This window comes from Oncorhynchus gorbuscha, linkage group LG19, assembly GCF_021184085.1.
Source record: "Oncorhynchus gorbuscha isolate QuinsamMale2020 ecotype Even-year linkage group LG19, OgorEven_v1.0, whole genome shotgun sequence".
Lineage (NCBI taxonomy): Eukaryota > Metazoa > Chordata > Actinopteri > Salmoniformes > Salmonidae > Oncorhynchus > Oncorhynchus gorbuscha.
In genome coordinates this window covers 75484772-75501631 of record NC_060191.1, presented here as the reverse complement: position 1 = coordinate 75501631, position 16860 = coordinate 75484772, and the positions used below count along the sequence as shown (strand labels likewise).

Here is a 16860-nt window from a genome sequence, read left to right as displayed (position 1 = left end):
CAGGTAGGACGCAATCCAAGCGTGGGCCGCGCCGGAGATGCCCAACTCGGAGAGGGTGGAGAGGAGGATCTGATGGTTCACAGTATCGAAGGCAGCCGATAGATCTAGAAGGATGAGAGCAGAGGAGAGAGAGTTAGCTTTAGCAGTGCGGAGCGCCTCCGTGATACAGAGGAGAGCAGTCTCAGTTGAATGACTAGTCTTGAAACCTGACTGATTTGGATCAAGAAGGTCATTCAGAGAGAGATAGCGGGAGAGCTGGCCAAGGACGGCACGTTCAAGAGTTTTGGAGAGAAAAGAAAGAAGGGATACTGGTCTGTAATTGTTGACATCGGAGGGATCGAGTGTAGGTTTTTTCAGAAGGGGTGCAACTCTCGCTCTCTTGAAGACGGAAGGGACGTAGCCAGCGGTCAGGGATGAGTTGATGAGCGAGGTGAGGTAAGGGAGAAGGTCTCCGGAAATGGTCTGGAGAAGAGAGGAGGGGATAGGGTCAAGCGGGCAGGTTGTTGGGCGGTCGGCCGTCACAAGACGCGAGATTTCATCTGGAGAGAGAGGGGAGAAAGAGGTCAGAGCACAGGGTAGGGCAGTGTGAGCAGAACCAGCGGTGTCGTTTGACTTAGCAAACGAGGATCGGATGTCGTCGACCTTCTTTTCAAAATGGTTGACGAAGTCATCTGCAGAGAGGGAGGAGGGGGGAGGGGGCGGAGGATTCAGGAGGGAGGAGAAGGTGGCAAAGAGCTTCCTAGGGTTAGAGGCAGATGCTTGGAATTTAGCGTGGTAGAAAGTGGCTTTAGCAGCAGAGACAGAGGAGGAAAATGTAGAGAGGAGGGAGTGAAAGGATGCCAGGTCCGCAGGGAGGCGAGTTTTCCTCCATTTCCGCTCGGCTGCCCGGAGCCCTGTTCTGTGAGCTCGCAATGAGTCATCGAGCCACGGAGCGGGAGGGGAGGACCGAGCCGGCCTGGAGGATAGGGGACATAGAGAGTCAAGGGATGCAGAGAGGGAGGAGAGGAGGGTTGAGGAGGCAGAATCAGGAGATAGGTTGGAGAAGGTTTGAGCGGAGGGAAGAGATGATAGGATGGAAGAGGAGAGAGTAGCGGGGGAGAGAGAGCGAAGGTTGGGACGGCGCGATACCATCCGAGTAGGGGCAGTGTGGGAGGTGTTGGATGAGAGCGAGAGGGAAAAGGATACAAGGTAGTGGTCGGAGACTTGGAGGGGAGTTGCAATGAGGTTAGTGGAAGAACAGCATCTAGTAAAGATGAGGTCGAGCGTATTGCCTGCCTTGTGAGTAGGGGGGAAGGTGAGAGGGTGAGGTCAAAAGAGGAGAGGAGTGGAAAGAAGGAGGCAGAGAGGAATGAGTCAAAGGTAGACGTGGGGAGGTTAAAGTCGCCCAGAACTGTGAGAGGTGAGCCGTCCTCAGGAAAGGAGCTTATCAAGGCATCAAGCTCATTGATGAACTCTCCGAGGGAACCTGGAGGGCGATAAATGATAAGGATGTTAAGCTTGAAAGGGCTGGTAACTGTGACAGCATGGAATTCAAAGGAGGCGATAGACAGATGGGTAAGGGGAGAAAGAGAGAATGACCACTTGGGAGAGATGAGGATCCCGGTGCCACCACCCCGCTGACCAGAAGCTCTCGGGGTGTGCGAGAACACGTGGGCGGACGAAGAGAGAGCAGTAGGAGTAGCAGTGTTGTCTGTGGTGATCCATGTTTCCGTCAGTGCCAAGAAGTCGAGGGACTGGAGGGAGGCATAGGCTGAGATGAACTCTGCCTTGTTGACCGCAGATTGGCAGTTCCAGAGGCTACCGGAGACCTGGAACTCCACGTGGGTCGTGCGCGCTGGGACCACCAGATTAGGGTGGCCGCGGCCACGCGGTGTGGAGCGTTTGTATGGTCTGTGCAGAGAGGAGAGAACAGGGATAAACAGACACATAGTTGACAGGCTACAGAAGAGGCTACGCTAATGCAAAGGAGATTGGAATGACAAGTGGACTACACGTCTCGAATGTTCAGAAAGTTAAGCTACGTAGCAAGAATCTTATTGACTAAAATGATTAAAATGATACAGTACTGCTGAAGTAGGCTAGCTGGCAGTGGGTGCGTTGTTGACACTACACTAATCAAGTCATTCCGTTGAGTGTAATAGTTTCTGCAGTGCTGCTATTCGGGGGCTAGCTGGCTAGCTAGTAGTGTTGTTTACGTTACGTTGCGTTAAAAGAACGACAATAGCTGGCTAGCTAACCTAGAAAATCGCTCTAGACTACACAGTTATCTTCAAACGTTCATAAATGACCAGCATTCTCAAATAATAGGTCTGGGACAGGTAGCACGTCCGGTGAACAGGTCATGATTCCATAGCCGCAGGCAGAACAGTTGAAACTGGAGCAGCAGCAAGGCCAGGTGGACTGGGGACAGCAAGGAGTCATCATGCCAGGTAGTCCTGAGGCATGGTCCTAGGGCTCAGGTCCTCCGAGAGAGAGAAAGAAAGAGAGAAAGAGAGAATTAGAGAGAGCATACTTAAATTCACACAGGACACCGGATAAGACAGGAGAAGTACTCCAGATATAACAAACTGACCCTAGCACCCCGACACATAAACTACTGCAGCATAAATACTGGAGGCTGAGACAGGAGGGGTCAGGAGACACTGTGGCCCCATCCGATGATACCCCCAGACAGGGCCAAACAGGAAGGATAAAACCCCACCCACTTTGCAAAAGCACAGCCCCCACACCACTAGAGGGATATCTTCAACCACCAACTTACCATCCTGAGCCAAGGCCGAGTATAGCCCACAAAGATCTCCGGAAGATCACATCAGTGACCCACTCAACCTACTCAAGTGACGCACCCCTCCTAGGGACGGCATGAAAGAGCACCAGTAAGCCAGTGACTCAGCCCCTGTAATAGGGTTAGAGGCAGAGAATCCCAGTGGAAAGAGGGGAACTGGCCAGGCAGAGACAGCAAGGGAGGTTCGTTGCTCCAGAGCCTTTCCGTTCACCTTCACACTCCTGGGCCAGACTACACTCAATCATATGACCCACTGAAGAGATGAGTCTTCAGTAAAGACTTAAAGGTTGAGACCGAGTTTGCGTCACTCACATGGGTAGGCAGACCATTCCATAAACATGGGGCTCTATAGGAGAAAGCCCTGCCTCCAGCTGTTTGCTTAGAAATTCTAGGGACAATATGGAGGCCTGCGTCTTGTGACCGTAGCGTACGTGTAGGTATGTACGGCAGGACCAAATCAGAGAGATAGGTAGGAGCAAGCCCATGTAATGCTTTGTAGGTTAGCAGTAAAACCTTGAAATCAGCCCTTGCTTTGACAGGAAGCCAGTGTAGGGAGGCTATCACTGGAATAATATGATCAAAAACATTGGTTCTAATCAGGATTCTAGCAGCCGTATTTAGCACTAACTGAAGTTTATTTAGTGCTTTATCCGGGTAGCCGGAAAGTAGAGCTGCATCATTTTTGGACAGAAAGTTTCTGATTTTTGCAATGTTACGAAGATGGAAAAAAGCTGTCCTTGAAACAGTCTTGATATGTTCGTCAAAAGAGAGATCAGGGTCCAGAGTAACGCCGAGGTCCTTTCACAGTTTTATTTGAGACGACTGTACAACCATTAAGATTAATTGTCAGATTCAACAGAAGATCTCTTTGTTTCTTGGGACCTAGAACAAGCATCTCTGTTTTGTCTGAGTTTAAAAGTAGAAAGTTTGCAGCCATCCACTTCCTTATGCCTGAAACACAGGCTTCCAGCGAGGGCAGTTTTGGGGCTTCACTTTCATTGAATTGAAATGAATAAAATATATAGTGAAAACAATAGTGGTCCTAAAACGGAACCTTGAGGAACACCGAAATTTACAGTTGATTTGTCAGAGGACAAGCCATTCACAGAGACAAACTGATATCTTTCCGACAGATAAGATCTAAACCAGGCCAGAACTTGTCCGTGTCGACCAATTTGGGTTTCCAGTCTCTCCAAAAGAATGTGGTGATCTATGGTATCAAAAGCAGCACTAAGGTCTAGGAGCACGAGGACAGATGCAGAGCCTCGGTCTGACGCCATTAAAATGTCATTTACCACCTTCACAAGTGCCGTCTCAGTGCTATGATGGGGTCTAAAACCAGACTGAAGCATTTCGTATACATTGTTTGTCTTCAGGAAGGCAGTGAGTTGCTGTGCAACAGCTTTTTCTAAAATGTTTGAGAGGAATGGAAGATTCGATATAGGCTGATAGTTTTTTATATTTTCTGGGTCAAGGTTTGGCTTTTTCAAGAGAGGCTTTATTACTGCCACTTTTAGTGAGTTTGGTACACATCCAGTGGATAGAGAGCCGTTTATTATGTTCAACATAGGAGGGCCAAGCACAGGAAGCAGCTCTTTCAGTAGTTTAGTTGGAATAGGGTCCAGTATGCAGCTTGAAGGTTTAGAGGCCATGATTATTTTCATCATTGTCAAGAGATATAGTACTAAAACACTTGAGTGTCTCCCTTGATCCTAGGTCCTGGCAGAGTTGTGCAGACTCAGGACAACTGAGCTTTGAAGGAATACGCAGATTTAAAGAGGAGTCCGTAATTCGCTTTCTAATAATCATGATCTTTTCCTCAAAGAAGTTCATGAATTTATTACTGCTGAAGTGAAAGCCATCCTCACTTGGGGAATGTTGCTTTTTAGTTAGCTTTGCGATAGTATCAAAAATACATTTGGGATTGTACTTATTTTCCTCAATTAAGTTGGTATAGAGTACCGTATATATGAGACGAGTAATGTAGTAGTAATGATATAAAGTGGCATTGTTTAAGTGACTAGTGATACATTTATTACATCCAATTTTTAATTATTAAAGTGGCTAGAGATTTGAGTCAGTATGTTGGTAGCAGCCACTCATTGTTAGTGATGGCTGTTTAACAGTCTGATGGCCTTGAGATAGAAGCTGTTTTTCAGTCTCTCGGTCCCAGCTTTGATGCACCTGTACTGACCTCGCCTTCTGGATGATAGTGGGGTGAACAGGCAGTTGCTTGGGTGGTTGTTGTCTTTGATGATCTTTATGGCCTTCCTGTGACATCGGGTGGTGTAGGTGTCCTGGAGGGCAGGTAGTTTGCCCCCTGGTGATGCGTTGTGCAGACCTCACTACCCTCTGGAGAGCCTTACGGTTGTGGGCGGAGCAGTTGCCGTACCAGGCGGTGATACAGCTCGACGGAATGCTCTCGGTTGTGTATCTGTAAAAGTTAGTGAGTGTTTTTGGTGACAAGTCAAATTTCTTCAGCCTCCTGAGGTTGAAGAGGCGCTGCTGCGCCTTCTTCACAACGCTGTCTGTGTGGGTAGACCATTTTAGTTTGTCTGTGATGTGTACGCCGAGGAACTTAAAACTCTCCACCCTCTCCACTACTGTCCCGTCGATGTGGATAGGGGGGTGTTCCCTCTGCTGTTTCCTGAAGTCCACGATCATCTCCTCTGTTTTGTTGACGTTGAGTGTGAGGTTATTTTCCTGACACCACACACCGAGGGCCCTCACCTCCTCCCTGTAGGCCGACTCGTCGTTGTTGGTAATCAGCCCTACCACTGTAGTGTCGTCTGCAAACTTAATGATTGAATTGGAGGTGTGCAGGGCTGGTTTTCTTTTTGTAATCCGTGATTGACTGTAGACCCTTCCACATACCTCTTGTTTCTGAGCCGTTGAATTGAGATTCTACTTTGTCTCTATACTGATGCTTAGCTTGTTTGATTGCCTTGTGGAGGGAATAGCTGCACTGTTTGTATTCGGTCATGTTTCCGGTCACCTTGCCCTGATTAAAAGCAGTGGTTCGCGCTTTCAGTTTCACACGAATGCTGCCATCAATCTACGGTTTCTGGTTTGGGAATGTTTTAATCGTTGCTATGGTGGGAACGACATCTTCAACGCACGTTCTAATGAACTCGCTCACCGAATCAGCGTATTCGTCAATGTTGTTGTTTGACGCAATACGAAACATATCCCAGTCCACGTGATGGAAGCAGTCGCGGAGTGTGGAATCAGATTGGTCCTGTGTGTTCACGTGAGTTCCTGTGGGTTCACGTGGGTTCCTGTGTGTTCCTGTGGGTTCACGTGAGTTCCTGTGAGTTCCTGTGGGTTCCTGTGTGTTCCTGTGGGTTCCTGTGGGTTCACATGGGTTCCTGTGTGCTCCTGTGTGTTCCTGTGTGCACCTGTGTGTTCCTGTGTATTCCAGTGTGTTCCTGTAGGTGTGATCTCCAGAAGCCTCCTGAGTCCTCACAAGCTTTCCTTTTATAGCCTGTTAGTTTAGGAGGGAGGGGGGGGGGTGGCCCACTTATACAAACATGGCTGCAAGGTGGAAGCTATTAGAACGTGTAACAAGGTGCTTGCCCCGCCCCCATCCCCCCCCCAGAGAGCTGGGGAGAGCCCAACCTACCCGTCACTCTCTCTCCCAACATGGTGAGAGCCACAGAACTCATTCTGTCCTCCAGCACACCCACACACACTCTGAGAGCCAGAGAGAGAGAGAGTGAGATAGAGAGGTGTAGCAAGGAGAGAGAGAGAGGGGTGTTGCGAATAGAGAAAGATAGCAAGGAAAGAGAGACAGAGAGAGATTTTTGTGCAAAGGACTAAAAGAGAAATAGAGTTAGAGAACAGGAGGATTTTCTGGCTTTTCTCTCAGAGCTGCAGATAGAACCGGGAGAAGAGAAAACAGAAAGATGGCAGAAGGAGGAGAAGGAGAGGAGGAGATTCAGTTCCTTCGCACGGTGAGTTGCTGCTTTACTTTCCTCCTGGGTTCCGAACCGATTTAGGGTATAGGGGTTAGGGCTCTTAGGTATAGGGGTTAGGGCTGTTAGGGTATAGGGGTTAGGGCTGTTAGGGTATAGGGGTTCGGGTTGTTAGGGGTTAGGGTATAGGGGTTAGGGCTGTTAGGGGTTAGGGTATAGGGGTTAGGGTATAGGGGTTAGGGCTCTTAAGGTATAGGGGTTAGGGCTCTTAGGGTATAGGGTTTAGAGCTTTTAGGGTTTTGGGGTTAGGGCTGTTAGGGTGTAGGGGGTTAGGGTTGTTAGGGGTTAGGGCTGTTAGGGTGTAGGGTATAAGGGTTAGGGCTGTTAGGGTGTAGGGTATGAGGGTTAGGGCTGTTAGGGTGTTGGGTATAAGGGTTAGGGTGTAGGGTATGAGGGTTAGGGCTGTTAGGGTGTAGGGTATAAGGGTTAGGGTGTAGGGTATGAGGGTTAGTGCTGTTAGGGTGTAGGGGTTAGGGTTGTTAGGGGTTAGGGTATAGGGGTTAGGACTGTTAGGGTGTAGGGGTTAGGGTTGTAAGGGGTTAGGGTATAGGGGTTAGGGTTGTTAGGGTGTAGGGTATGAGGGTTAGGGCTGTTAGGGTGTAGGGTATAGGGGTTAGGGTTGTTAGGGTGTAGGGTATGAGGGTTAGGGCTGTTAGGGTGTAGGGTATGAGGGTTAGGACTGTTAGGGTGTAGGGTATGAGGGTTAGGGCTGTTAGGGTGTAGGGTATGAGGGTTAGGGTTGTTAGGGTGTAGGGTATGAGGGTTAGGGCTGTTAGGGTGTAGGGTATGAGGGTTAGGGCTGTTAGGGTGTAGGGTATGAGGGTTAGGACTGTTAGGGTGTAGGGTATGAGGGTTAGGGCTGTTAGGGTGTAGGGTATAAGGGTTAGGGTTGTTAGGGTGTAGGGTATGAGGGTTAGGGCTGTTAGGGTGTAGGGTATGAGGGTTAGGGCTGTTAGGGTATAGGGGTTAGGTTTGACCTGAGACCTGCCCTGTCTGGACACATGCTGGCTTTTGGACTGGCTGTATGTGTGTGTGTGTGTGTGTGTGTGTGTGTGTGTGTGTGTGTGTGTGTGTGTGTGTGTGTGTGTGTGTGTGTGTGTGTGTGTGTGGTGGGGTGGGGTAGGGGGGATCTGATCTGAGCTGTCATCAGTACGGGAGCTACTAACCTTTATCGTTACACACTTTATCGCAGCTATATTGTACCATAGCCCAGGGCTTCAGATCAATATCTGCTTTACAGTGGCCTGAACACGGTGATTCAGAGACAGTTGGTTTTCTAAACTGTTGTTGAAACTAGTCTGCCCGGTTCTCTATATCGATATCAGATGGCTCTCTCTTCTGTTTCCTGGTTTTAGTACATGTTGCTGTACAGGCAGAGATATTTCAGTCTTGTTAGCCTCTGTACAGCACTTTGTGACATCACCTCATGTAAGAAGGGCTTTATAAATAAATTTGATTGGTAGCAGTTTTACCAGCCATGCGGCCTCCTTCCCTTCCCTTCAGAATTTAGTTGACTATTTTAGTGTCCTGACCTGATTATCACTGGCTGAGCCTGGCTCTGGGTGGATGTCTTCAATATAACATGATCACTGGCTGAGCCTGGCTCTGGGTGGATGTCTACAATATAACATGATCACTGGCTGAGCCTGGCTCTGGGTGGATGTCTACAATATAACATGATCACTGGCTGAGCCTGGCTCTGGGTGGATGTCTATATTATAACATGATCACTGGCTGAGCCTGGCTCTGGGTGGATGTCTATAATATAACATGATCACTGGCTGAGCCTGGCTCTGGGTGGATGTCTATATTATAACATGATCACTGGCTGAGCCTGGCTCTGGCTCTGGGTGGATGTCTATATTATAACATGATCACTGGCTGAGCCTGGCTCTGGGTGGATGTCTATATTATAACATGATCACTGGCTGGGCCTGGCTCTGGGTGGATGTCTATATTATAACATGATCACTGACACACCGTTACTATAGTGGTTCACAGACTTAAAATGATCTGTATGTTCAGCATAGTTAGTTTACCCGACTGTGTGTAGATCAGTGTGTAGATCAGTGTGTAGATCAGTGTGTAGATCAGTGTGTAGATCAGTGTGTAGATTTTGTAAGTGGCACCATCAGGTAGGCTATTATATATATTTTTGTGCTAATTTTGTTGCTTCCAGAATGTTCTGGTGGTTTCAGGGTATGTGGGTGGTGGTGGTGGGGTTCTGCGTGTGCATGTATTTTATTTGCGTTCATGTGTGTGTGTCCACGTGTGTGAGTTTGTGTGTGTGTGTGTGTGTGTCTGTGTACAGACAGCGCCCGGTGCATCTGTTGGCATCATTATCTATTTATACCCCAGGAAAGGAGAGCTGAGCCTGTCAAGAAATACATGTTTTATTGTCATATAGGAGGGTTGGGACTGGGAGGGTAGGATTTGGGACTGGGAGGATTTGGGACTGGGAGGGTAGGATTTGGGACTGGGAGGATAGGATTTGGGACTGGGAGGGTAGGATTTGGGACTGGGAGGGTAGGGACTAGGAGGGTAGGGACTAGGAGGGTAGGGACTATGGAGTGTAGGGACTAGGAGGGTAGGGACTAGGAGGGTAGGGACTAGGAGGGTAGGGACTACGGAGGGTAGGGACTAGGAGGGTAGGGACTAGGAGGGTAGGGACTACGGAGGGTAGGGACTAGGAGGGTAGGGATTACAGAGGGTAGGGACTACGGAGGGTAGGGACTAGGAGGTTAGGGACTAGGAGGGTAGGGATACAGAGGGTAGGGACTACGGAGGGTAGGGACTAGGAGGGTAGGGATACAGAGGGTAGGGACTACGGAGGGTAGGGACTAGGAGGGTAGGGACTAGGAGGGTAGGGACTAGGAGGGTAGGATTTGGGACTGGGAGGGTAGGATTTGGGACTGGGAGGGTAGGATTTGGGACTGGGAGGGTAGGGACTAGGAGGGTAGGGACTAGGAGAGGAGGGACTACGGAGTGTAGGGACTAGGAGGGTAGGGACTAGGAGGGTAGGGACTAGGAGGGTAGGGATAAAGAGGGTAGGGACTACGGAGGGTAGGGACTAGGAGGGTAGGGACTACAGAGGGTAGGGACTACGGAGGGTAGGGACTAGGAGGGTAGGGACTACGGAGGGTAGGGACTAGGAGGGTAGGGACTACAAAGGGTAGGGACTAGGAGGGTATGAGACAGTTATATGTATCGACATTTGTTGTTTCTCTAAAATCTGCGATCTTGACTTAACGTGCTGATCCTTGGTCATTATGGGGTATTGTGTATAGATAGGTGATAAAAACCAATCTATTTCATCCATTTTGAATTCGACACAAAACGTGGAATAAATCAAATGGGTATGAAAATACTTTTCTGAATGCACAAAAAGACAAAGAATTACAGAGACACAGAGAGGCAGAGACACAGAGAGGCAGAGACACAGAGAGGCAGAGTCACAGAGAGGCAGAGACAGAGAGGCAGAGACACAGAAGCAGAGACACAGAGAGGCAGAGACACAGAGAGTTACAGAGACACAGAGAGGCAGAGACACAGAGACAGAGACAAAGAGAAGCAGAGACACAGAGAGGCAGAGACACAGAGAGGCAGAGACACAGAGAGGCAGAGACACAGAGAGGCAGAGACAGCAGAGTTACAGAGAGGCACAGAGAGGCAGAGACACAGAGAGGCAGAGACACAGAGAGGCAGAGACACAGAGAGGCAGAGACAAAGAGAAGCAGAGACACAGAGAGGCAGAGACACAGAGAGTTACAGAGACACAGACACAGAGACACAGAGTTACAGAGACACAGAGAGTTACAGAGACACAGAGAGGCAGAGACACAGAGAGGCAGAGACACAGAGAGGCAGAGAGACAGAGAGGCAGAGATTACAGAGACACAGAGAGTTAGGCAGAGACACAGAGAGGCAGAGACACAGAGAGGCAGAGACACAGAGAAGCAGAGACACAGAGAAGCAGAGACACAGAGCAGTTACAGAGACACAGAGAGTTACAGAGACACAGAGGCACAGAGAGGCAGAGACACAGAGAGGCAGAGACAGGCAGAGACACAGAGAGGCAGAGACACAGAGAGGCAGAGACACAGAGAGGCAGAGACACAGAGAGGCAGAGACAAAGAGAAGCAGAGACACAGAGAGGCAGAGACACAGAGAGGCAGAGACACAGAGAGGCAGAGACACAGAGAGGCAGAGACAAAGAGAAGCAGAGACACAGAGAGGCAGAGACACAGAGAGGCAGAGACACAGAGAGGCAGAGACACAGAGAGGCAGAGACACAGAGAGGCAGAGACAAAGAGAAGCAGAGACACAGAGAGGCAGAGACACAGAGAGTTACAGAGACACAGAGCGTTACAGAGACACAGAGCGTTACAGAGACACAGAGAGTTACAGAGACACAGAGAGGCAGAGACACAGAGAGGCAGAGACACAGAGAGGCAGAGAGACAGAGAGGCAGAGATACAGAGAGGCAGAGACACAGAGAGGCAGAGAGGCAGAGACACAGAGAGTTACAGAGACACAGAAAGGCAGAGACACAGAGAGTTACAGAGACACAGAGAGGCAGAGACACAGAGAGGCAGAGACACAGAGAGAGAGAGACACAGAGAGTTACAGAGACACAGAGAGGCAGAGACACAGAGAGTTACAGATACACAGAGAGGCAGAGACACAGAGAGGCAGAGACACAGAGAGGCAGAGACACAGAGAGGCAGAGACACAGAGAGGCAGAGACACAGAGAGGCAGAGAGTTACAGAGACACAGAGAGGCAGAGACACAGAGAGTTACAGAGACACAGAGAGTTACAGAGACACAGAGAGTTACAGGGACACATAAAGGCAGAGACAGAGAGTTACAGAGACACAGAGAGGCAGAGACACAGAGAGTTACAGAGACACAGAGAGTTAAAGAGACACAGAGAGGCAGAGACACAGAGAGGCAGAGACACAGAGAGTTACAGAGACACAGAGAGGCAGAGAGTTACAGAGACACAGAGAGTTACAGAGACACAGAGAGTTACAGAGACACAGAGAGGCAGAGACACAGAGAGGCAGAGACACAGAGAGTTACAGAGACACAGAGAGTTACAGAAAGGCAGAGACACAGAGAGTTACAGAGACACAGAGAGGCAGAGACACAGAGAGTTACAGAGACACAGAGAGTTAAAGAGACACAGAGAGGCAGAGACACAGAGAGGCAGAGACACAGAGAGTTACAGAGACACAGAGAGTTACAGAGACACAGAGAGTTACAGAGACACAGAGAGTTACAGAGACACAGAGAGGCAGAGACACAGAGAGGCAGAGACACAGAGAGTTACAGAGACACAGAGAGTTACAGAGACACAGAGAGGCAGAGACACAGAGAGGCAGAGACACAGAGAGTTACAGAGACACAGAGAGTTACAGAGACACAGAGAGTTACAGAGACACAGAGAGGCAGAGACACAGAGAGTTACAGAGACACAGAGAGTTACAGAGACACAGAGAGTTACAGAGAGTTACAGAGACACAGAGAGTTACAGAGACACAGAGAGGCAGAGACACAGAGAGGCAGAGACACAGAGAGTTACAGAGACACAGAAAGTTACAGAGACACAGAGAGTTACAGAGACACAGAAAGTCAGAGAGTTACAGAGACACAGAGAGTTACAGAGACACAGAGAGGCAGAGACACAGAGAGTTACAGAGACACAGAAAGTCAGAGAGTTACAGAGACACAGAGAGTTACAGAGACAGAGAGAGGCAGAGTCACAGAGAGGCAGAGACACAGAGAGGCAGAGACACAGAGAGGCAGAGACACAGAGAGGCATAGACACAGAGAGTTACAGAGACACATAGAGGCAGAGACACAGAGAGTTACAGAGACACAGAGAGTTACAGAGACACAGAAAGGCAGAGACACAGAGAGGCAGAGACACAGAGAGTTACAGAGACACAGAAAGGCAGAGACACAGAGAGGCAGAGACACAGAGAGTTACAGAGACACAGAAAGGCAGAGACACAGAGAGGCAGAGACACAGAGAGTTACAGAGACACAGAGAGTTACAGAGACACAGAGAGTTACAGAGACACAGAGAGTTACAGAGACACAGAAAGGCAGAGACACAGAGAGGCAGAGACACAGAGAGTTGCAGAGACACATAGAGGCAGAGACACAGAGAGTTACAGAGACACAGAAAGGCAGAGACACAGAGAGGCAGAGACACAGAGAGTTACAGAGACACAGAGAGTTACAGAGACACAGAGAGTTACAGAGACACAGAAAGGCAGAGATACAGAGAGGCAGAGACACAGAGAGGCAGAGACACAGAGAGGCAGAGACACAGAGAGGCAGAGACACAGAGAGGCAGAGACAGAGAGTTACAGAGACACAGAGAGTTACAGAGACACAGAAAGGCAGAGACACAGAGAGGCAGAGACACAGAGAGTTACAGAGACACAGAAAGTCAGAGAGTTACAGAGACACAGAGAGTTACAGAGACACAGAAAGTCAGAGAGTTAAAGAGACACAGAGAGTTACAGACAGTTCTGTTCCCCCTGACTAAAAGTTGGCTTTTGCGTTGGGGCTGCTTTCTAGGGACTGACTGACTTGCCATCTATAACCATCTATAACAGGGGTGTCAAACTTATGTTGCTCCGCGGGCCGCAATGAGTTTTCCCCGAGGTCCCGATGGCCGTACTTTTTTATTTCCTTGGCATAAAAAACTGCTAAAAATAGTGTCCTTACTGTGTAGAATTAGTTTCAATGACTGTTATCTAGCTGGACAGAGTGTAGAGACTATAGATGACTGTTATCTAGAGACTATAGATGACTGTTATCTAGCTGGACAGAGTGTAGAGACTATAAATGACTGTTATCTAGAGACTATAGATGACTGTTATCTAGATGACTGTTACTATAGATGACTGTTATCTAGAGACTATAGATGACTGTTATCTAGAGACTATAGAGATAGAGACTGTTATCTAGAGACTATAGATGACTGTTATCTAAATGAGTTACTATAGATGACTGTTATCTAGAGACTATAGATGACTGTTATCTAGAGACTATAGATGACTGTTATCTCTAGATGACTGTTATCTAGAGACTGATAGATGACTGTTATCTAGACTATAAATGACTATAGATGACTGTTATCTAGAGAGACTATAGATGACTGTTATCTAGAGACTATAGATGACTGTTATCTAGAGACTATGAGATGACTGTTATCTAGAGACTATAGATGACTGTTGGACAGATCTATAAATGACTGTTATCTAGAGACTATAGATGACTGTTATCTAGAGACTATAAATGACTGTTATCAAGCTGAGCCAGAAGAGGACTGGCCACCCCACATAGCCTGGTTCCTCTCAAGGTTTCTTCCTAGGTTCTGGCCTTTCTAGGGAGTTTTTCCTAGCCACCGTGCTTCTACACCTGCATTGCTTGCTGTTTGGGGTTTTAGGCTGGGTTTCTGTACAGCACTTTGAGATATCAGCTGATGTACGAAGGGCTATATAAATCAATTTGATTTGATTTGATGATTACAAAGCTGCACCTTGTGCTGGGGACAATAAAATAGCCACTCTAAAAATGTGCAGTTTTGTCACTTAACACGATTCCAGCGTGCATTCTGAATGCTGATTGCAGGAATGTCAACCAGAGCTGTAGCCAGAGAATTTAATGTTTATTTTTCTACCATAAGCCGCCTCCATTGTCGTTTTAGAGAATTTGGTACAGTACATCCAACCGGCCTCACTACTTCAGACCACGTGTATGGCGCCGTGTGGGCTAGCGCTTTGCTGATATCAACGTTGTGAACAGAGTACCCCATGGTTATGGCATGGGGCAGGCATAAGCTACGGACAATGAACACAATTGTATTTTATCGATGGCAATTTAAATGCACAGAGATACCGTGACGAGATCCTGAGGCCCCATTGTCGTGCCATTAATCCACCAGCATCACCTCATGTGAGGATCTGTACAGTTCCCGGAAGCTGAAAATGTCCCAGATCTTCCATGGCCTGCATACTCACCAGACATGTCACCCATTGAGCATGTTTGGGATGCTCTGGATTGATGTGTACAACAGGGTCTTCCAGTTCCCGCTAATATCCATATCTGATCAACTCTATGCACACCCCTACCTCTGACTAACAGATGCATATCTGTACTCCCAGTCATGTGAAATTCATAGATTAGGTCCTAATGTATTTGTTTCAATTGACTTATTTCCTTATATGAACTGTAACTCAGTAAAATCTTTGAAAATGTTGCATGTTGTGTTTACATTTTTGTTCAGTGTAGATCAAGAACTAGAGATGCAGTCATTCAGCAGACTCTAGAACTAGAGTTTGGTCATTTAGCAGACTCTAGAACTAGGGGTGCAGTCATTCAGCAGACTCTAGAGATGCAGTCATTCAGCAGACTCTAGAGGTGCAGTCATTCAGCAGACTCTAGAACTAGAGTTGCAGTCATTCAGCAGACTCTAGAGATGCAGTCATTCAGCAGACTCTAGAACTAGAGGTGCAGCCATTCAGCAGACTCTAGAACTAGAGGTGCAGTCATTCAGCAGACTCTAGAGGTGCAGTCATTCAGCAGACTCTAGAACTAGAGATGCAGTCATTCAGCAGACTCTAGAACTAGAGATGCAGTCATTCAGCAGACTCTAGAACTAGAGGTGCAGTCATTCAGCAGACTCTAGAGGTGCAGTCATTCAGCAGACTCTAGAACTAGAGGTGCAGTCATTCAGCAGACTCTAGAACTAGAGGTGCAGTCATTCAGCAGACTCTAGAGGTGCAGCCATTCAGCAGACTCTAGAACTAGAGGTGCAGTCATTCAGCAGACTCTAGAGGTGCAGCCATTCAGCAGACTCTAGAACTAGAGGTGCAGTCATTCAGCAGACTCTAGAGGTGCAGTCATTCAGCAGACTCTTTAAGTGCAGTCATTCAGCAGACTCTAGAACTAGAGGTGCAGTCATTCAGCAGACTCTAGAACTAGAGGTGTGGTCATTCAGCAGACTCTAGAACTAGAGATGTGGTCATTCAGCAGACTCTAGAGATGCAGTCATTCAGCAGACTCTAGAGGTGTGGTCATTCAGCAGACTCTAGAACTAGAGATGTGGTCATTCAGCAGACTCTAGAGATGCAGTCATTCAGCAGACTCTAGAGGTGTGGTCATTCAGCAGACTCTAGAACTAGAGATGTGGTCATTCAGCAGACTCTAGAGATGCAGTCCTTCAGCAGACTCTAGAGGTGCAGTCATTCAGCAGACTCTAGAGATGCAGTCATTCAGCAGACTCTAGAGGTGTGGTCATTCAGCAGACTCTAGAGGTGCGGTCATTCAGCAGACTCTAGAACTAGAGAAGCAGTCATTCAGCAGACTCTAGAACTAGAGGTGTGGTCATTCAGCAGACTCTAGAACTAGAGGTGTGGTCATTCAGCAGACTCTAGAACTAGAGATGCGGTCATTCAGCAGACTCTAGAACTAGAGGTGTGGTCATTCAGCAGACTCTAGAACTAGAGGTGTGGTCATTCAGCAGACTCTAGAACTAGAGGTGTGGTCATTCAGCAGACTCTAGAACTAGAGATGTGGTCATTCAGCAGACTCTAGAACTAGAGATGCAGTCATTCAGCAGACTCTAGAACTAGAGGTGTGTTAAGGCTGGAACAGTCTATTGTCATCACTGAGGTCAGGATGACCTGGCCCAGATAGCAGCAACTCATTAGAGGTGTGGTGGAGTGTGTTGTTGTGTTTCCTCATTCTCACCTTAAACCCCTTGGAAATAGTGTTTGACCTTGTGGGGACCAACAGAATGTCGTCCACACAGACAGACAGACAGACAGACAGACAGACAGACAGACAGACAGACAGACAGACAGACAGACAGACAGACAGACAGACAGACAGACAGACAGACAGACAGACAGACAGACAGACAGACAGACAGACAGACAGTATTCTTTCTTTTGGATCAATCCAGTTAAATTCAACAGAGGCAGAGAGGAGAGGAGGGGAGAGGAGAGGAGAGGAGAGGAGGGGAGGGGAGGGGAGGGGAGAGGAGAGGAGAGGAGAGGATGGAAAGGAGAGGAGAGGAG

At 48.1% G+C, this 16860-nt stretch overlaps 1 protein-coding gene across 1 annotated transcript in view; it reads left to right on the top strand.

Annotated features, from left to right (window-relative positions):
• Positions 1-6474: 6474 nt before the first annotated feature.
• The window catches only part of ryr1b (ryanodine receptor 1b (skeletal)), a 229908-nt gene continuing 219522 nt past the window's right edge, over positions 6475-16860 (top strand). Inside the window, exon 1 of the mRNA XM_046316567.1 lies at positions 6475-6738. Coding sequence (XP_046172523.1) covers positions 6691-6738 — 48 coding nt within the window. The 5' untranslated portion in view covers positions 6475-6690. The remainder of the gene's footprint in view (positions 6739-16860) is intronic.